General features: G+C 38.5%; 3 protein-coding genes across 7 annotated transcripts; 1 reads left to right on the forward strand and 2 right to left on the reverse strand.

Moving 5' to 3' along the window:
- The first annotated feature begins 910 nt into the window (after positions 1 to 910).
- LOC122002496 (ABC transporter G family member 36-like) lies at positions 911 to 7,421 on the forward strand. 3 transcript variants are annotated; one of them, XM_042557689.1, is made up of 23 exons: positions 911 to 1,321; positions 1,396 to 1,516; positions 1,620 to 1,708; positions 1,828 to 1,912; positions 2,012 to 2,171; positions 2,259 to 2,335; positions 2,432 to 2,485; positions 2,607 to 2,697; positions 2,765 to 3,066; positions 3,152 to 3,433; positions 3,518 to 3,834; positions 3,918 to 4,078; positions 4,186 to 4,289; positions 4,378 to 4,534; positions 4,610 to 4,842; positions 4,917 to 5,249; positions 5,313 to 5,603; positions 5,684 to 5,767; positions 5,838 to 5,986; positions 6,071 to 6,298; positions 6,379 to 6,550; positions 6,619 to 6,873; positions 6,967 to 7,421. In XM_042557689.1, the coding sequence occupies exons 1-23, from the start codon at positions 981 to 983 to the stop codon at positions 7,222 to 7,224; spliced, it is 4,344 nt and encodes a 1,447-aa protein (XP_042413623.1). In that variant the 5' UTR covers positions 911 to 980; the 3' UTR covers positions 7,225 to 7,421. The 3 variants fall into 3 exon arrangements, with proteins under 3 accessions (XP_042413623.1, XP_042413624.1, XP_042413622.1); XM_042557690.1 differs by having other exon boundaries at positions 5,853 to 5,986; XM_042557688.1 differs by having other exon boundaries at positions 4,917 to 5,603; positions 5,853 to 5,986.
- A 137-nt stretch (positions 7,422 to 7,558) lies between these two features.
- On the reverse strand, positions 7,559 to 12,128 carry LOC122002499 (serine/threonine protein phosphatase 2A 57 kDa regulatory subunit B' kappa isoform-like). 3 transcript variants are annotated; one of them, XM_042557694.1, is made up of 4 exons: positions 11,994 to 12,110; positions 11,849 to 11,894; positions 10,465 to 11,756; positions 7,559 to 8,071 (listed from the first exon to the last, which is right to left on the reverse strand). In XM_042557694.1, exons 3-4 carry the CDS (start codon positions 11,629 to 11,631, stop codon positions 7,703 to 7,705), a joined length of 1,536 nt encoding a protein of 511 aa, XP_042413628.1. In that variant the 5' UTR covers positions 11,632 to 11,756; positions 11,849 to 11,894; positions 11,994 to 12,110; the 3' UTR covers positions 7,559 to 7,702. The 3 variants fall into 3 exon arrangements, with proteins under 3 accessions (XP_042413628.1, XP_042413627.1, XP_042413626.1); XM_042557693.1 differs by having other exon boundaries at positions 11,841 to 11,894; XM_042557692.1 differs by having other exon boundaries at positions 11,849 to 12,128.
- Positions 12,129 to 15,146: 3,018 nt separating this feature from the next.
- LOC122002498 (protein NRT1/ PTR FAMILY 8.3-like) lies at positions 15,147 to 19,873 on the reverse strand. Its single transcript, XM_042557691.1, has 5 exons — positions 19,721 to 19,873; positions 17,686 to 17,776; positions 17,235 to 17,452; positions 16,611 to 17,146; positions 15,147 to 16,131 (listed from the first exon to the last, which is right to left on the reverse strand). The coding sequence occupies exons 1-5, from the start codon at positions 19,778 to 19,780 to the stop codon at positions 15,324 to 15,326; spliced, it is 1,713 nt and encodes a 570-aa protein (XP_042413625.1). The 5' UTR covers positions 19,781 to 19,873; the 3' UTR covers positions 15,147 to 15,323.
- Between the last annotated feature and the right edge of the window lie 1,200 nt (positions 19,874 to 21,073).

A 21,073-nucleotide genomic window follows, 5' to 3' on the forward strand; every position in this document is an offset into this window, starting at 1 on the left:
AATAAAATTTGTGTTTTCTCCTGCCTGAACAGCAAGGTTGAGAGGAGGTCTTCTTTTTTTTTTTTTTATGGACCAGAGATGGAGTATTTATAATTATGGTCGGATCGTTGTCGTAATTCAGTTATAATTGGTTTCAATTTCTTGTTGAATTCATCGTCTCCTTTAGATTATAGTTTGGTTCGGAGAAGATGGTCGAAGGCCACCAATGGTGGACAAGTGACCAGGTTGCTTGGCACCGAGCGGGGTGGCCTCCGGCCACCCTCTTTGAATCAAACTATAATATGGAAGGGACGGTGAGCTTAGGAAGGGATCACAACCAATTGTGATCACGATCCGATCACAATTATGAGTGGTCCATCTCCTAGTTCATAAAAAAGGGACCAGGCAATTGGTTGTGATACTTTCCTGGGTTTACCGTCCTCTCCATATTATAGTTTAGTTTGGAGAGGATGGCCGGAGGCCACCCGTAGTGGACAAGTGATCAGGTTGCTGGGTGCTAAGTGGGGGTGCCTTCCATGCAACCTTTAGTCTCCTCTCCGAATCAAATTATAATTTGGAGGGGATAGTAAATTCAAGAAGAGATCTCAATTAACGGCCACAATAATTATGAGTGGCTCATCCTTCAATAAAAAAATTTAAAAAAAAAACCTCCCCTGGTACAGTGGTGGCGGTTCCAACATCAATCTACCTGACGTGGATCGTTCTCTACGTGTTTTATATTTTAATGCAATGTCATGCTTCGTCAATCACCAAATCTGAATCTTCTCTAAAAGCGCACGCTTGCCATTGTTAGCCACTGGTTCTGATCTCAGCTCTGACCATGGCCGGAAGCTTCATCCACGGCAGCTTCTCCTCCACTCTTTCATTTGAAGCCCACGCGATAATAAATGCTCCATTGGGCCCTATAAGTTCGACTTCCAAGTTGCAATCTTTGTCAGGGGCCAGGCTTCACCAAAAAGGCGTCGTTTTGGGAAGAGGAGATGGAGACGAGCGAGGTGCACCGGCTGGGGAGCATGCGGCGGAGCAGCTCGGTGTGGCGGAGAACCGAGGAGTCGGTGTTCTCGCGGTCGTCGAGGGAGCGGTCGGCGGAGGACGACGAGGAGGCGCTCCGGTGGGCGGCGCTGGAGAAGCTGCCCACCTTCGACCGCGTGCGCCGCGGCATCCTCTCGCTTCCTGACGAGGGCGGCGTCGCCGGGCTGCGGGAGGTCGACGTGGGGAAGCTTGGGTTCCAGGAGCGGCGTGCTCTCCTCGAGCGCCTCCTCCACGTGGCCGAGGAGGACAACGAGCTCTTCTTGCTCAAGCTCAAGGACCGCATCCAACGGTCAGGAATCTCTCTCTCTCTCCTGGTGTTGCTTTTTGTCTGCTTCTAATTTTGTCCTGTTCTGTTGATTCCAGGGTGGGGCTCGACCTGCCGGACATCGAAGTGAGGTACGAGAACCTCACCGTCGAAGCGGAGGCCTACGTCGGCGAGGGAGGATTGCCGACCATCTTCAATTCCACCATCAACCTGCTCGAGGTATAAAGATTCACCTAAAAACACTTGCATCTTAACTTTCAAGAGGAAGAGCGATTTGCCACTAACCCTTGCGCTCCTGTAAAATTTGTTTAAAAAAAAAAAGGGTTATGCAAATCTTTTGCGAATACTTCCAAGTAGAAAGAGACCTTTGTCGATCCTTCACAATGTCAGTGGAATCATCAAGCCTCGCAGGTAATTTCTCCTACTTTCATCTCTCAGCACAAAAAACAGAACAAAAAAAAAACCTTTTTTTAACTATGATTCTTTCTGAATTCTGACCAAGACGCTTGATCGAACTTGATGACGACCAGGATGACATTGCTCTTAGGCCCTCCTGGATCAGGAAAAACCACATTGTTGTTGGCATTGGCAGGAAAGCTCGACTCTGAACTCAAGGTAAAAGGAGGTTTATATGTTGTTCTTCCATTTACACATTACTGCATCAGTCTTTCTTATTAGCTTGTAACTGAATTGTTAACCAAACAATAATGGTAGACGACGGGAAAGGTGACCTACAATGGCCATGAAATGCATGAATTTGTCCCTGAACGAACTGCTGCCTACATCAGCCAGTATGATCTTCACATTGGAGAGATGACAGTTCGTGAGACGTTAGCCTTTTCCGCTAGGTGTCAAGGAGTTGGCACTCGGCATGGTAAGCGCCGCCTAATTCAAGGGGTTGATGCCAAGGAATTGGTACTCAGCTAGTTTCGAATGAACTTTTTCTGTCAATAACTTGCAGACATGTTAATTGAGTTGGCTAGGCGAGAGAAAGAAGCAAACATTAAGCCAGATCCTGACCTAGATGTTTTCATGAAGGTTAAGACTTCCTAGCTGTCAGTATATATTGCTTCTCTATATCGATTGAACTAAGAGAATTTAATTGCTGATGAAATCTCTATAATTAATGAGCAGGCATCTTCAATAGAAGGACAAGAAACCAATGTGATTACAGATTATGTGCTCAAGGTACATTACTGCCTAATATAGTATGTTCTTTGAGATATTTGATTCTGAACACCTAAGATAATTCGTGCAAGAGCAAAATAGTTTAGCAATTGTCACACTTGTTTGTTCTTTGAACTTGTAGATACTAGGTTTGGAGGTTTGTGCTGACACCATGGTTGGAGACGAAATGTTGAGAGGCATTTCTGGCGGGCAAAGGAAGCGTGTTACGACAGGTAGAACAAGTGCAGATTAAATTAATGTCTGCATTTGTTTGGTGCTTCCTGATATTGTTTGATTTAGGTGAAATGCTTGTTGGACCTGCAAGAGCTCTATTCATGGATGAGATATCAACCGGTTTGGACAGCTCAACAACTTATCAGATAGTAAACTCCCTCAGGCAATCTATTCACATTCTTAGTGGAACCGCCGTTATATCTCTACTTCAACCGGCACCGGAGACCTATGACCTCTTCGACGACATCATTCTTCTCTCTGACGGGCAAGTTGTGTATCATGGCCCGCGGGAGAATGTACTCGAATTCTTTGAGTCTATGGGCTTCAAATGCCCGGAGAGGAAGGGTGTTGCAGATTTCCTACAAGAAGTAGGTTTGCGGTCAAATGGTTCGATTCAATTGATTTATTATCCTTCATATCTAAAGTTATTAGTGAATTTCATTTGGTGCAAAGGTAACATCGAGGAAGGATCAACAGCAATACTGGACACGCCATGATGAGCCTTACAGATATGTTCCTGTAAGAGTATTTTCTGAAGCATTCCAATCGTTCCATGTCGGTCGTGCCATTGCAGAGGAAATTGCTTCCCCATATGATAAGAGTAAGAGCCATCCTGCTGCTCTTACAGTCACAAAATACGGGGTTAGCAACAAGGAATTGTTAAAAGCCAACATTGATAGAGAATTATTGCTAATGAAGAGAAACTCATTCGTCTATATCTTCAAAGCAATTCAAGTGGGTTTAGTTTTTCCCTACTTCATTGAAATTTCTTCAGTTTGATGATTAGCATTTTTATATAATTTTGTAACTTTTCTACAGATTTCCATCATGGCGCTGATTGCAATGACAGTCTTCTTCCGTACTAAAATGCACCGTGATTCAGTGGACGGCGGTGGAATATATATGGGAGCACTTTTCTTTGGAGTAGTCATGGTCATGTTTAATGGTTTGTCCGAACTCGCCATGACCATTTTAAAGCTTCCTGTTTTCTTCAAGCAAAGGGATCTCCTATTTTATCCGGCATGGGCATATGCAATACCGACATGGATTCTTAAGATTCCCATTTCCTTCGTCGAAGTTGCAGTGTGGGTTTTCACAACTTATTATGTCACAGGATTTGATCCAAATGTCGGAAGGTAAGAACTTGAAAGATGAACTCTGAAAAAAGATCCATTTTATTCTCAACAAAGTAACATATCTAGAATGCCTCTCCTGTAAGGTTGTTTAAGCAGTATCTGCTGCTACTGGCAGCAAATCAGATGGCATCTGGTCTCTTCCGTGCCATTGCTGCAGTATCTAGGAATTTGATTATCGCAAATACCTTTGGATCCTTTGTGTTGCTCATTCTTCTTGTGCTTGGTGGTTTCATTCTTTCTCGACGTGAGTGATGATTCCTTAATTTTTCTACTTTTTGCATATCTAATTGTGCGCGTACATTAGTATCATGGCTCAGAAACTACTAATTGATATTATCCCATCTGCTATAGATCAAGTGAAGAAATGGTGGATTTGGGGTTATTGGATCTCACCGCTAATGTACTCGCATAATGCAATATCGACCAATGAATTCTTAGGACATAGTTGGAGTCATGTGAGCACGCTTCTACTGACGGTATCCGAGAAGTCTGTAACTTCGTTGAAACCTTTAACTAATAAATGTGACTTGTGTTTCGATGCAGATACTTCCACAGGCAACAGAGTCACTCGGAGTAATAGTTTTGAAATCCCGTGGAGTTTTTACCGAAGCAAAATGGTATTGGATTGGATTTGCAGCTCTAGTTGGTTATATTTTTGTGTTCAATGCTCTTTTCACTGTGGCACTCGCTTATCTAAAACGTGAGTACATTCTCCTTCATTCAATGTGCTCTATGACTTCAAGTTGAATTCTAATCGACTATTTCACATTTGCAGCATATGGGAAATCTCAACCATCTTTGTCTGAAGAATCATTAAATGAAAAAAATGCCAATTTGACCGGAGAAGTTGTAGAACGATCATCTAGAGAAAGGAATTCTTCTAGTCGTTCTTTGGAAAACATCAATACAGTTGCATCTCTTAATCGAAACAAGAAGGGAATGGTGCTTCCGTTCACTCCGCTCGCTCTCACGTTTGAAAACATAAGATATTCCGTCGACATGCCACAAGTATTTATTCATTTTGAAAAGTAGTTTATCAACTGTTTCATTGGAAACCTTTTACAATTTTGTTTAAACTTTAGGAAATGAAAGTTCAAGGGGTGGTAGAAGACCGTTTGGAACTTTTGAAGGGTGTAAGTGGTTCTTTTAGGCCCGGAGTCCTGACTGCTCTAATGGGTGTGAGTGGTGCCGGCAAAACAACACTAATGGACGTACTAGCCGGTCGCAAAACTGGTGGATACATAGAAGGAAACATTACTATATCTGGTTACCCTAAGAAACAAGACACGTTTGCTCGCATATCAGGTTACTGTGAGCAAAATGACATCCACTCTCCCCATGTGACGGTTTATGAGTCTCTTGTTTATTCAGCATGGCTTAGGTTATCTGCTGATGTCAATTCTACAACTCGGAAGGTTTGTCCTCGACTAAACAGACAAGCCAATATGAGAAGTCTAATTGAACATGAACTCTTGCAGATGTTTGTCGAAGAGGTGATGGAGCTTGTAGAGTTGACACTGCTTAGAAATGCACTTGTTGGACTGCCCGGAGTAGATGGATTATCAACCGAACAACGGAAGAGGCTCACTATTGCAGTGGAGCTTGTTGCCAACCCGTCCATTATATTCATGGATGAACCGACCTCAGGGCTCGACGCAAGGGCTGCAGCCATTGTCATGAGAACTGTTAGGAACACTGTGGATACAGGGAGGACTGTCGTGTGTACTATCCACCAGCCCAGTATTGACATATTCGAAGCTTTTGATGAGGTGATTAGTCCTCAATATTTTGCACAGTTTGTTTGGTAGATCCTAAGACTTATCTGTTTCTCTGTTTTTTCAAATTGTAGCTCTTCCTAATGAAGCGAGGCGGAGAAGAAATATATGTTGGTCCACTCGGCCGCCATTCGTGTGATCTTATAAGCTACTTTGAGGTAGGTACTGGAAGAAACATACTTAACTTAGTAAAAGATTCACAGGGCAGCAACAATTGACAATGATAAGTTGATCGTTCGCAAGGGAATTAATGGCGTGACGAAGATAAAAGACGGTTATAATCCCGCAACTTGGATGTTAGAAGTGACTACACAGATGCAAGAAAATGTACTAGGTGTTAATTTCAGTGAAGTATACAAGGGCTCAGAGTTGTACCAGTGAGTTCTCTTTTTGCCCCCTATTACATTTTCAAAAATTCTCGATTTGAGTATGTTGTATGTGAATTGTCTTGCCTGGTATAGGAGAAACAAGAATCTGATAAAGGAGTTGAGTTCGCCTCCCCCGGGTTCAAGTGATCTCTACTTTCCGACTCAGTACTCTCAGTCTTTTATTGGGCAATGCTCGGCGTGCCTTTGGAAGCAACACTTATCGTATTGGCGGAATCCTCCATACACTGCAATGCGGTTTTTCTTTACGGCCATCATAGCTTTGTTGTTCGGCTCTATATTTTGGGACCTTGGCACCAAAAGGTAAATCCTTTTTCGCAATGTGAGATACCTAACAAAAAGATTGCAAGGTTATGAATTTGGACAAAACTTCGCAATTGCAGGTCTAGGCAACAAGATCTATTCAATGCAATGGGTTCGATGTATGCTGCTGTCCTATTCATCGGGGTACAAAATGCTTCGTCAGTTCAACCGGTTGTGGCCGTTGAACGAACAGTGTTTTATAGGGAAAGAGCCGCAGGAATGTACTCGGCTTTGCCATACGCCTTTGGGCAAGTGAGTATCTCTGAGAGTAGTCTCTATTGCAAATATAATTGGTTGAGTTAGTAGCCTTTCATTCGCAGGTTACAATTGAAATTCCATATATTTTGGTACAAGCATTGATATACGGTGTGATAGTCTACTCGATGATTGGATTCGAGTGGACGGCCGCAAAGTTCTTCTGGTACCTGTTCTTCATGTACTTCACACTCCTCTACTTCACATTTTATGGAATGATGGCGGTTGGGTTAACTCCCAACCACCACATTGCATCCATTGTTTCTGCTGCCTTTTACGCGTTATGGAACCTCTTCTCTGGGTTCCTTATCCCTCGCCCGGTAAGTTAGAAACTTCAATCACTTATCCGTTAGGTATGTCTTCAAAGTATGAAATAAACTCTCTCACATTTGTTTCTTCTTTGTTTTTTACAGCAAATTCCGATATGGTGGAGGTGGTATTACTGGATGTGTCCGGTTGCTTGGACCTTGTATGGATTGGTCGTGTCGCAGTTTGGAGATGTGCACGAGAATCTTGAAGATGGTCCCTCTGTGTCTGAGTTTGTGAGAAGTTATTTTGGGTTTAGGCATAACTTTCTAGGCGTGGTAGCAACAGTCATCGTCGCATTTCCTGTGCTTTTCGCGTTCCTCTTTGGCTTTTCGATCAAGATGCTCAACTTCCAGAGGAGATGAAAAGTTATACATATATCTGAGAACCAACACCTTGGAGATTATAAAGATCAGTCTTTCCTCTATGCATGTATCTATAGGTATTTTGCCCTTTTGTAATAAATGTTTACTCAGAGAGATATGAGAATTCACCCACAAAAATTGTTTATTAGAAACAAATGAATCCTAAATAAACAAGTATCTCCTTGAACTTTCATGAACAACCATTTTAAATCGTCATAAAAGTCTCCATTGAAACCCTCTTTAGAAATGAACAAGAAAACCTCAAAACAACAGAAGTAATTAAATTTTAAAACTGAAATGATCGAGCATATCTACAGAGAAATAAATCAGCAAATGCTCTTCAACGACACCAAGCACATAGAAAGGTTTCAATTACTTACAAGCATTACCATCAGTGAGGATTTCTGACTAGTGATATGAAAACAAATCCCAACACTGGGATACATTAAAGCCACTTTCTTCTGGTTTTCTAATATTTTCACGAAAGAACAGCAGCTATCGAAGGGGTGATTGTAGGTCTTACCAGGACCGGCGTGTTCCCAGTCACTGACTGGAAGGATGCAATAGTCTCCAGACGCTCCCAGATCATCCTCCGCGTCTCCTCTGTTACCTTTCGCTTCTCTTCGTCCTGATTATGTCGTCTTTCACATGCTGTAAAGAGTTCTGGATCCATCTCTGATAACATTTTCTTCACGTTTTGTGTTAGGTTAAGAACAGCTTGATTCCAGTGACATTGGATGTTCCTCTCTAGGGCAGGTAAAATAAGTGGCATGATTGCTTGCCTATTTTGCGAAACCAGATTAATGACATGGTCATTGTTCCACAAGAATAGGGCTCTCTCAGCGACCTAAAAAATGTTTACAAGTGATTAGATAAGTAATTCTAAAGAATTGAAACAATAATAAAAGTGGGTGCTGATCTTATGAATGATGACTTCGGTTATTTAGAACATTTTCAGGCTACTTTTTTCCAAGCCAAGCAATGTTTCCACTAATGATATAACTTCACTGTAAAGATAAAGGTGAGTAGAGACTTTTCTAAGAAAACAAGAAAATTATTGGGAACACATGATATAAAAGAACAAACAAGTTAAAAACCAGGCAGTATAACAAACAAATTTAATAAGTAAAAAAACCTAAAGAAGAACTCCAAGTAAATATGTTTAGGTCTGTTGAGAAATTTGAATAAGACAGTAAGCTTCAGTACCATCTTGCGGTTGCCTTACACATTTTCATGAGGCTGAAAGGTAACGCCTAAGCATATGCAATAAATTCTCTCAAGAACATGTTATTTACCATTAAACCAAATTCACTTACTGCTATTTAACTAGTGTGACGATTCTGTCAACCGAAATGATTGAAGGAAATAGAGATGAGGACAGAATCTTTCCATCTGTTTTCTCTTATTTTATTTCAGGAATAAATGGAGGAAAATTAAATTAGTTCATTGTTTTCGTTTTTCTTCACTTACCTATTCATTTTCCTTATATTTGCTCCCCTCCAAAGAAACACAACATACGAGAGATTCTGGTCTCCCTCTCTATTTTCCTTCGGGATGTAAGTAATTCATCCAACATCTAACAATACTTAGCATATAATATAATGCAAAACTCAGACACAGATGTATGGGGAAAAAAACTCCTTGCTCAACCGATTGAAGGAACGATAAAGACTGTTTATTTGAATATGACATATAACATTGGCTAACATCCTATACTTGTTATGCTCTTTAATATCAACTATTTTTTAAATGCTAATTAAGCTTCTAAATTAATTGCTAGACTCTCATGGTGAGACAATTAGGACTGTAAATGAACCAAGCGTTCGTGAACAAGCTTGGTGTTCGGATTGGTAAGAGCTTGTTTATGTTCGTTCAATATACATAAGGTTAATTAAACAAACAAGCTTGAACAGCTCGTTAAGCTAAACAAACAAGTTTGAACACATATGTGTTCAGCTCGTTAACGTTCGTGAACAACATCCGTGAACAATGTTCGTGAACAACGTTCGTGAACAATGTTCGTGAATAATATTCGTGAACAACGTTCGTGAACAACGTTTGTAAACAATGTTCGTGAACAACGTTCGTGAACAATGTTCATGAACCGTATTTATTAATAAATTTTTTTTTCAATATGCTAAATAAATAATAAAATAAAATAAATAAATAAATTTAAATCATCAAGCTCAATAATCAATCAAACAACTAAAAGTTTCAAACAATCAAACAAGCTTGAATTAAGAGCTTGATAACATCTAAACGAACCAAGCTCAAGCCAAGCTCAAACCAAGCTTGAATTGAGAGCTTGATAACATCTAAATGAACCAAGCTCAAGCCAAGCTTCAAACAAGCTACTCATAAAAAATAAACCAAGCCAAGCTTGAACACTCATTTCAAAAGCTTGGTTCATTTTAAGCTCGGCTCGGCTTGGCTTGATTACCTTATCAAAAAAGCTTGAACACCCCAAAGCTCGGCTCGGCTTGTTTACAGCCCTAGAGACAATGTGGATATCTCCTCCTTTAATATAGCAGAATTATCTGATGGGGTGACATGTGCGAGTTCCTACCAAATAATGTAACCCAGAAGAGTATGTGCACAACTTATAGCCAAAAAAAATATAATTGGTGTTGCAAGGCTGTCATTGGCACACATTAACTGAAGCAGTATAATTTGCTCAATGCTAGACAAAGAATTTTATGCAAGTCCCAGAAACTTGTATGAAGAACTTAGGTTTAGCAAGATCCCAATTTACATTTCATATCCATGGCTCAATCTCATAATTGACCATGCACAGAAGAGACAACTCTAAAGAAAACTGTGGACAAGAAAATACCACACAGTGATTTTGTTTGTCTCATAAATTGCTGACAATGAGCACGGAAGGTTCTAGCTAGAATTATAAATGTTATCCACTAACAGATCTACTTGTTTGAGACATACATGAAACTTCACACGATCGTTGGAGAAACTGGTAGACAATCATTTGGTTAGAACTTTGAAGAACATGGATAAGACTACCATGGAGATGTACGTACAAACAGATTACTTGAGCTCATTCTACTTTTAAATTCCTCACATGTGATCATTACCAATAAAACCAAAAGTTTAGGGGTAAAAAGTAGACCTTTTGAAATATACTGTAAGCTCATGCAACCTAGAAGAAATCATAAAATATAGATAACAGATATTTATGTAGAAAAGGAAAGTAACGACATAATTTGGGGATAAAGTTTTTATCACCTGGAAGTGGGAGTTGGTGACACATAAAGCAATTCTCTGGAACAATGGAACCACACAATCCAGGGACTCCACCGTGTTGGTAGCCTCCAATACTTCCTCCAACTCACTCAAAAACATAACTTCCTTCTGACTACTTGTTATTGGCCAATACTTCAATAGGCCCTTTATCACCAAATTTATCAATTTAGGCTCTTTCTCCACAAACTGTGCCACACAGCACGTTAGCTGCTGAAGATAAACCCCTAATGTCTTTGGTTTATGAAGAGGTAGCAGAGCCTTCACCAAAAAGATTTTGTGCTCCTCTTTCAGTGGCAGTGCAAACCCACTGATAACACTACCAAAAACCTCTAATAATTCTGCAATTCCATTATGCTTTTCTGTTTCAAACACAAACCGGTAAAACACATTGCTGACTGCTTTTCGGATGAAAGGGCGACGTACCATAAATTTTCCATAGATTCTGTGCAAGATGGTTTTCAAGCAATCCCTTTCTCTGGGGTCCTCAGAATCAAATAGATCAAGCAATTTCACGATGAAGAAATGATCCACATATTTCTTACCTATCTTAGCATCAAATGATGAGGACTCTATGAACTTCAGTAACAAATCATAAACAAGTTGCAAGTGGGGCCATGCAGGATCGAACATTGGTTCTTCCTCTTCAGTCTCCCCACCGCTAGTGCTGGTTCGTGAATTTGGAGGGAAGGCCCTAAACAAGTTAGCAGCAAACATTTTACAGCTAGCAGAGATAACAGGTTCAATGAACTTAGACGTCCCGGCATCAACATAGTCAATGAGGTCTAGTAGCGCCTGCCGTTTCATTTCCTTCTCCGAGGAATTCTTGTTTGGATCTGAGAAATCAAAGAGAGCATTACAAAGGTTCAACTTGCTGAGGAAAAGGTTCTGTTTTTCTGCAGCAGGAACATCTCTGAATGTAAGAAGAGGTTCGATGCTGGTGACAACACTGGAAGGGAAGATAGCGGAAGCTGTCCTCTTCGTTGTGGTTGCCCGGGAGGGAAGCACACTACCACTGCCTGTCCGCTCGATCTGGTTCCCGTCACCCGAAGGCACACCATCATTGCCTCCATGTCCACGAATCGAACCCGAAGAAGTATCAGATTTGGAGGATTTTCGAGGTATTTTACTGAGGAGTTGCTTCCACATCATGCCAGAATGGGGACGGCAGTCAGTTCCAAGTACACAAAATCAGGGATTTCGATGGTTGACAAACCCAGTGAACCCTCACTCAATTCGGCAACAACTACACTGATCGGAACAACTTCCACTTTTCACTGAAATGTCGAGACAAAAGGCACAATGGCTAATATTTGAGATCAAAAGAAAGCATAAATTTCGAAGCTAAACACAAACAACACCTGCCTACCAACGGAGATCGCAAACCCTAAACAAATCCAAGCCCAGATCTGCACCTAGAAGCACGTCCAGAAAAAGTGGCGCAGATTACAGTCCAACCAGCAGTGGAATCTCCGAAGACAGCAGCACTACGAATTTTCCGGGACGAAATTTACCGATCTGGCGAGGAAGTCTCGATGCGAAGAAGAATTCGAAGCTCCGGAGACGGATTCTCACTCGAAACGAACAGATTGGAGCCGCCTTCGATCTCCGCCGCTCCCCGAAGACGAAGCCAGAAATAGGCACTGGAAGCCAGAAATAGGCACTGGCGGAGTGAGAAGCAAGTGCCGCCGTCTCAAATGGACGGCAACGATGAATCTCCCGTATGATCGTATGCTACGAAAAGCATCTGAACCGTTCGCAAAATATCAATTTGTTACATTTGGGGCCCAATAATTAAAATAATTAATAAATCATTTTATTAAAAACTTTTGAGTATTTTATTAACGCACTGTGTTTGGGAGGAGAGGGGGAGGGAAGGGTAAAAAAGAGGAAGGAAAATTTAACCTGATGAAAGAATTTTGTATATTTTGATGTTGGAGGGTGTAAGGAAGGGTAAGGACATTAAAAATAGATATGTTCTAATTTTAATTTTATTTTATTATATTAATTATAAAATTATTATTTTAGATATTCTTTGCGTTGTGACGAAAAATATTCGCACTGCTCGACTCGCATCGCCCGACGCTTGTACTCCGTCGACGTCGACTTTCATGTCAACACCAACTTCAACGCCGACTTCGATGTCAACTTTGATGCTGACTTCGATGCCAACTTTGATATCGACTTCGATGTCGACGCCTACACTAACTTCGACGTTGACACTAACTTCAACGCCGATGCCGACTTTAAAAAATAAGCTATAAATGTTTGAATGTGTAAATCTTAACTAATAAATATATATAAGATGTACTAATTTCTTGAACGCGTAAGCTTTTAATAAAAGTGAGGATAATTTTATAACTTTATATATTTAACCTTTATTGTCCTCATTTTCCTCCCAAACATGATAACACATGATACGTTCCCTCCCTCCCAAATAAAGAAAATATAAATACTTTATTTTCTCTTTCTTTTTCACCCTTCCCTTTCGTTCTCCTTTAGTTAATAAACTTTCGCTCGTCCCATCCAAATAAAGGGTACTCTATTTTTATTTTTACTGAAGACATGAGTATAATAATTTTTCCATCTATTTTAACTCTAAATTAAAATTAAAAATATTATGCTAAATATTCTTTTTTTATTTTCTGATAAAATAAAAAAAAATTATTTAATTATCAATTTTTATATTTATTTAAAAAATATCATTTATGAAAAAAAGTATAGAATATTTAAAAGTCATTTCTAAAAAAGAAAAAAATACATATTTTTTTTAAAAAAAGAAAATAAAAATCAAACACGACCTTAACTTTTTTATTTAAATTGATCAACTTGAACCTAATCAAATTGATCATGAAAAAAATAATTAATCTATTAAAGAAGTTTTTAATGATCTTAAAGAATTTTTTTTTTAAATACCTCATTAAATTTATAATGATCTTTAAATTTATTTATGTTTATAATTTTAAAATTTTAATAAAAAATTTTAAAAAATACAACATGCTTCATGCTAGAATTTATTTTATTTTTTATTTTCATAATCCAAGTATCTCATCTAATCCTAAGGTAATCGACTCGCTTCCATAAAAATTTTTCACCGACTAAAATATATATATATATATAGACACACACGATCTAATGCGGCTAAAACCTATTTTTTATTCTCTTTCATCTGCATACAACTCTCTTCTGCCTCTTGTATGTAAGGTGATGTTTGTTTATAAAAATCTGTACCAACGTGATACTGATTTCTACAAACTAGCACCAACAACAAATGAAACCAACACCAACGTTGGTGCTGGTTTCAATAAAACAACACTAACAACAAAAGAAACCAGTATAAATGTTGATGTTGGTTTCTACAAATAATACCAACAACAAATAAAATCAGGTGGGGCTTATTTTTACAAACCAGCACCAAAGTGGAGCTAGCCTTTAAATACCAATTCCAATATGCTGGTATTTAAACACCAGCACATTAGAGTTGGTTTGTACAAACTAGCACTACGTTGGTACTGATTTCAACAAACTAGCATCATTCACCAACAACAAATAAAATCAGTACCAACGTTGGTGCTGATTTTATTTGTTGTTAGTGTTGATTTCATTTATCATTAGTGCTGGTTTATTGAAATTAACACCAACTGTGATGATGATTTATACAAACCAGCTCCAACGTTGGAGCTGGCTACAAACTAGCATCATGTGGTGCTATTGGTTTGTAAAAACCAGCTCCAATGTGTTGGTTTTTAAAAGTTAGTTCCATCTTAGTATTGATTTATAAAAATCAGTATACAAATCAGCACCACTTTTCATGTAAGAGAGAGAAGAGGACGACATTTTGCATGTAGAAGAGAGAAGAGAGTTGTATGCAAATGAAAGAGGTATTAAAAAAAATTGATTTTGACCACGTCAGGTGTTCACATCAGTGTCACCCTTGGTCGCTCACCTAAGGATATGCAATGTAAAATTATTTTTTTCTCTCTCTCTCTATATATATACATACAAGAATAATACGACATGCACAATTTACCCTAAGCAGTGATGGATAGCAATGGGTGACATCCAACATGGATGATGTGACAGGGCTAATTTTTTTTTAAAAATTTTTCTTTCATTTGTATGTAACTCTGTTCTCTCTTGCATGCAAGATGGTGTTGATTTATATAAATCAGTATCAATGTGATGCTAATTTCTACGAACTAGCACAACAAATGAAGCCAACACCAACGTTAGTGTTGGTTTCAACAAACCAGCACCAACAACATTGGTTTGTAGACATGGATTTTAACTAGTACCAATGTTGGTATTTTTAACTAGCGCCAACATTAGTGATACTTTCTGTAAACTAGCATCAACGTTGATGTTTGTTTTATATAAATTAATACCATCTTACATGCAGAAAAAAGAAGAGGGCAATATCTTACCGGCAAGAGAAAGCAGACAGTTAATTGCATGTAAATAAAAGAGATATTAAAAAATTTAAATTCTAACCGTATCAGGTGACCACGTCATACGTCGTCCTTGATCGCTCACCTAAGGATGTGCAGATCTAATGACACCACGCTCGCATTGGTACCTAAATAATTGGATGTTGTGAATTAAAATTATAAATTACTGAAAATAGGAGCAATATCACAAGATATTACCCTTAGATAGCCCAAAAAAAAAAAAAAAAAAACAATTCCATTGCAACAACTTATCGTGAATGATAGCCAAACTGCTAACTACATCCATATGCAATATTATGCAACCACAGAAAGCTTTGAAAGCATCTACTTTGAGCAGGTTTTACGAATCAAACAAGGCATTCTTAAGTTCTCGAATCGATAAGTTTCCTCAACACATTAACTGTCTGAGATAGCTTTCTTTAGGGTGTAGTTCTTTGCGAAAGCAATATAAACAAAAAAGTTGACCGTCGAAATCACTGCCAACACCAGGAAGTAGTAATCCAGATGCCCTTTGTTTAAATCGTTTGAGATCCACCCTGGCTGTCCCCCTCCCGATGTTGCAATTGCAATGAATGTGATGATGAATGAGTTCAAGTAATTGCCTAGTGACATTGAGAAGAGGACCATTGCTGTGCATATGCTCTTCATCCGGTCGGGTGCCTGTGCGAAGAAGAACTCAAGCTGGGTGATGTTATTGAAGACCTCCGAGCTGGCTAGGACAAAGAACTGCGGGAGTTGCCATGCGATGCTCAAGGTTTCATTGGCTTTAATACTCTCCAATCTCTTGCTCTCGTTGTAAGCAGCAGTAAGCATTGCTAGGATGAGTAGAAACCGTCCGATTCCCATCCGCTGTAGCTGGGAAAGACCCATCCCATTGCCAAAATACCTCTTGGCAGCAGGGGCTATGATGTTGTTGTAAACGAAAACCCATCCCATGACACTTATGATTTCAAACGAGCACAGAGATGCAGGAGGGATGGAAAATGAACCGACCTTGGTGTTCATTGCACTCCCTTGCTGAATGAAGGTGGTAAACATTTGCGCAAACACGGCTGCATAGATTATACTGTTAGCCCAGATTGGAATCAGACGTAGGAACATCTTCAACTCTTCAACTTGGGTAACGGTACATAGACTCCATGAGCTCTCGGGAGAACCATCTTTCAGATCCAGGGCGGAAATGGTAGCCGCTTTGTCTAAGAACCTGGACACATGATGAGAAATGGCAAAAGACATTTCATTCTTTCTCTTGTAACATCAGAACTCAGAACCAAATAAATGAGAAAACAAATAAATGTAAACATTGAACGAGATGTAGAAGTATAAGATGATCTGATTGTTGTAAAACATAATGTAATTAGTTTTCAAAGTCTGATTTTGTTGCTACTTTTTACACCTTTTTCCAGTGATAGTCCTTGATCCCTTCTTGCTAGAGAAAAGGATGTTGAATAAACAAAGAAGTATAGTCTGACTATTAATTTCATTACATATGAAATGATTGCCTTCGTATGTTCTTATCAGAAGCGTTAAATAGGTAGAACAAATAGTTCACCTAGTCATATGCCAAGCTAAATCGAGCAAAGTCTACACAATCTAATAACAAAAATGTATCTGTAAGTAAAAACTCTAACTTGCAATGTTTCTGCAAGCATATTCTTAAATATAGATGGTAGGTGAAATAACCTGAATCCATTTGAATGTGGTAATCTCTGCTGCCCTCCATTCGATGAGTCCTTGTTCACCTCATACAAGAGACTGCTATCTCTGGGAATCTCAGCACTCCGTTTCTTGTAGGAAGCTACAAGAACCTGAAGAATACTTTGCAATGGACTGCCACTTGGCAACCGGAGCCGATAATGTGGTGTGCCCAATACAAAAGCTGCTAAGGCGGCTGCCATGCAGAATGTTGCAATGCTATATCCAAGTCCCCAACTAATATTTTCTTGTATCCATACTATGAAAGTCATCGATGTGAGAGCTCCTAAGGTGATGCAAAGATAAAACCAACCAAAAAAAGCTCCTTTTCTCTCTCTATCTGATGGATTCTCATCATCGAACTGCTCTGCACCAAAGGGGAGAAGTGCAGCCTTGACACCTCCACTTCCAATGGCAACAAGATATAACCCACAGAAAAGAAGGGTAGTTGTTGACTGGCATGCCCCATCCTCGCAGAACTTTGATGATGCCGAAAACGCAGAGGAAGTGATAGTAACCATTCCCTAATATAACAGAATAGGGATCTTATAAATGCGAACTATTTTATAAGGAAACGATTAACAAAGTAATAGGGCCATATATCTGACTTACAAGAAGATACACAACAAGGGAGATCAATATCGTCTTGTAATTTCCCCAATAGGTATCAGCAACAACAGCTCCAAACAATGGTGTCAAGAAACATGTTCCACTCCAAGTACCCACATTTGCTGCATTTGCAGCATTGTTTCCATGCAGTACAGTATGAAGATACACAATCAAGTTTGCTCCAATGCCATTAAAGGCAACGCTATCCAAGTATTCAAATCCTACAAATAGAGTACATATTTCATGAATTGATGAAACTGTAGACTAATAGTGAAAAAACTATATTGCATAATAGAAATATTATGCCTACCAACATATGTCATAAGTTGAGACAATTATCTCTCAAGCATGCATGAGAAATGGTAAAAGCTATGTAGCATCGCCATGATAGGTATCAATAAGCATTATAGTAGAAAATACAAACTATGTTAGTTGAGAATGTTTGAAATCTTACCTAAAATAATTCCTGGTGCTTTTGAGGCACCAGATCTATAGTGTGATCGAGGTCCTCGCAATTCATTCTCAGATTGGATTGAGGCTGCATTCTGAAAGCACAAATGCAATTAGTGGAGTAACTACTCATCTACTTTTTTATAAAAATAACGACAAAAAATCCTAAGTCATCTTCATCTCATACTTTATTGGGCAAAAATCAAAAGAGCATCCCTTATTTCATTATCATTAAAAAGGCGTCTCATTTTAAAAGGGCACCCTATCATATTTTTCCATCGAAAATGCCCTTAATCCAGCGTTGTGGTAGGAGCTTTAACTAAAACACTATAACAGGAGCAGCTTTACGTTGTAGTAGTTTTGATCAAAATTGCTCTACATTATAGCAATTTTACCCAAACCTACTCAAATTAGTGTTCCAATAGTTTTTAGCCTATTTTGACCTAGTTGCACCAGTTTTGATCAAAGTGGAGCAGTTTAAACCAATATTTAAGCAATTTTGAGTTTTGACAATAACATAGTAATTTTGAGCAAGTTAGAGCGTCGGAACAAAAGTATTTTTTGAATAAAAAATATGACGGAGAACCTTTTTGTTTTTTTTTTCGAAACGAAACACCCTTTTGATGATAATGCAAATGCAGGAGACCCTTTTGACTTTTGCCTAGGGTGGCAATTTCTGACCTGGTACGAAAATACAACCCAAATCAAACATGAAAAATCAGGTTAGGGTCGAGTCTTATTGGGTTCGGGTCGGCATGATTAACACGATTAATAAATAGGTCGGATTAGGGTCAACCTAAAATGACCCAATTACAACTCGCGAACCCATTTATAAATACTTTCGTATTGGGTTTGGATCGGATTCTGGTTGAGTTCGGGTTAAAATAAGCATATTTTAATAAAATTGATCTTTTCGGGTCGAGTTCGAGTGGAGTTCGGATTAAGATAAACATATTTTTATAAATGGGTCATTTTGGGTCCGGTCGGGTTCGGATTGGATTCGGGTTGTGGATCATTTTAGGTCGAGTTCGGATCAAATACAAATAAATGAATTGGGTTCGGGTCGACCAATTTGACCCGAAATATTAATTAGGTCAGGTTCAGATTTTGATGTTCCAACCCGTTAACCTGCCAATCTGAACCCGACTCGAATTGCCACCCCTACTTTTGTCCTACTTTATTAAAGGGGAAGATCCTAGTTAATTCCTAGCCCCAAAATAGTACTATGAGTTTATATATACCAAAAAGAGAGCAAGGACAACATGCAATTACTTCATTTGTCTACTAAACTCAGCCTCAGTAGAAGTATTTTTTGTATTCCTTTTCATTCAAGATATGATATTTTGTGTCTAATGACAACATAAAATCAAAACATATGGCGACTTTGCCAACAATATTCTTTGCCACACTTACAATAAGCACTGCCGTGTTTTTGATACCCATGACAATATGCAACACTAACCTCAGCTTCAGTGAAAGCTGTGTTCATTTCCTTATCAATTCACATCTGTTTTTGTGTTTAGAAAAAGACGGAAAAGAAAAAAGGGTTTTTTTTTCCAGCAAGAACTTTTCATCCCATAAACATAAGCACTAGAAGCTGTACCTGTTATAATCATGTTGTAGCAACGCTTATGCGAAATAACAAACCCTATTTTTCTTTGACCAATCTGGAACCAGAGTAGCTCCATCTTTTTAAAAAAAATTAAAAAAATAAAATGTACAAGAGAGATCTTAGCATTCTAGAGTCATGCACAGCCTGCGACGAGATTTAGCAAATTAGCAACAATTCACTACATCTATTTCTCACCAATTCAAACAATTGTGGTATCTCCCTCCAAGATCCATCTTTTTATGCCCTAGTCAAATCATTCAAGAGGAAACCGACCCACAAACCCACCCCTCCAAAAAAACACTTCCAACCACAGATCTGAAGAATCCCAAAAAGAAACCTTCCATCCTAGGACAAAATAGTGTCTTTTTCTTCTTGTAAAATGCAACGACAAGCAGCAACGAAAATAACTCAGAATTCAAGCGATTACCAAAGGGAGCAGGGGTCTTCCTTCTCCGCTCTCCAACTCCAAGCCCTCCTCTCTCTCCATCGCCTTGCCGCAGCCACCTGAGATCTGGAATGGAGAAGCGACGGAGCTCGCCTACCTCTTCTACTTCCACAGTTCGACTATAAAGCCTCCTTGGTTGACCCATGAGAACTCTCTCCCGAATGGACACGTCTTCCCGCATACTGGCACACATGAGAGAATAATTTGATCGTCCGATAAAAATATGCACGAATCATATAGCGACACGACGTTTTCCAGACGCTGATGCATGACTAATGCAGAGAGAATTTTCTGCGGTCGAGACGGGCTGCGGAAGGGATGCAATCGAGCCGCTGGTATTTAGTCCGGTCAGTGATCTTTTGGAAATCGACGGTCAAGATTCTTTCCTTCTAAATCACCAAATGAATAAAATTCAATGCTTATGGTTATGACTTTTAACGATATATTTTATGACTTTCCAGAACATTGTGTTTTGCACCTAAAAGTGGATCATTTTGCAAAATGCCACAAAAAATTTATGGGCAAAAATTGGCGCCTACTTTCATTATGGGTCTCCCATTTGACCATTTTGGAAAAAAAAAAATATTAACATATCATTTTATAAATATAATTCTTCTTAAATTCAGCACATTAAATTACAATTAATATAATTTTTTATCAAATTGAATACGATTCTTTTTACGCCTAAATTGGATGAAAAATATATTATATTTTTTTTTAAATGATCCTCAATTGGATGAAAAATATACTAGATTTTCTTTAAATGATGTTGAATTTAGGAGAAATTATATTAAGTAGGAAAAAAACATGCTCAATTTGATAAAAAAATTATACTAGTTCTTGTATAAAGTACTTAATTTAATAGGAATTATACTCATTTTTAGAATTTTTGTATTTAAAAAATATGAGGAGCAGTTTTGATAGAAAATATACTCGATTCTAGTTTAAAATGTTGAATTTAAGAGTAATTATATTCATTTTTAAATTTTTTATACCTAAAAGTTCTGAGGGACGATTAGAAAGTCATACTAATTTGATGGAAAATATACTCGATTCTAGTTTAAAGTACTGAATTTAATAAAAATTATATTTATTTTTGGACTTTTTGTACCTAAAAAATATGAGGGTTAATTTTGATAGAAAATATACTCGATTCTAATTTAAAGTGTTGAATTTAAGAGAAATTATACTCATTTATAGATTTTTTGTACCTAAGGCAATTAGATAATAATATTTATACGAGAGAGTTGAAGCAAATAAAACTTTACATTCAAAAAGTGGAAACAAAGTTTTTTTGGATGCATGCAAAGTTTAACATTGTGATTAAAGATTTTT

Source organism: Zingiber officinale, chromosome 7A, assembly GCF_018446385.1.
Source record: "Zingiber officinale cultivar Zhangliang chromosome 7A, Zo_v1.1, whole genome shotgun sequence".
Lineage (NCBI taxonomy): Eukaryota > Viridiplantae > Streptophyta > Magnoliopsida > Zingiberales > Zingiberaceae > Zingiber > Zingiber officinale.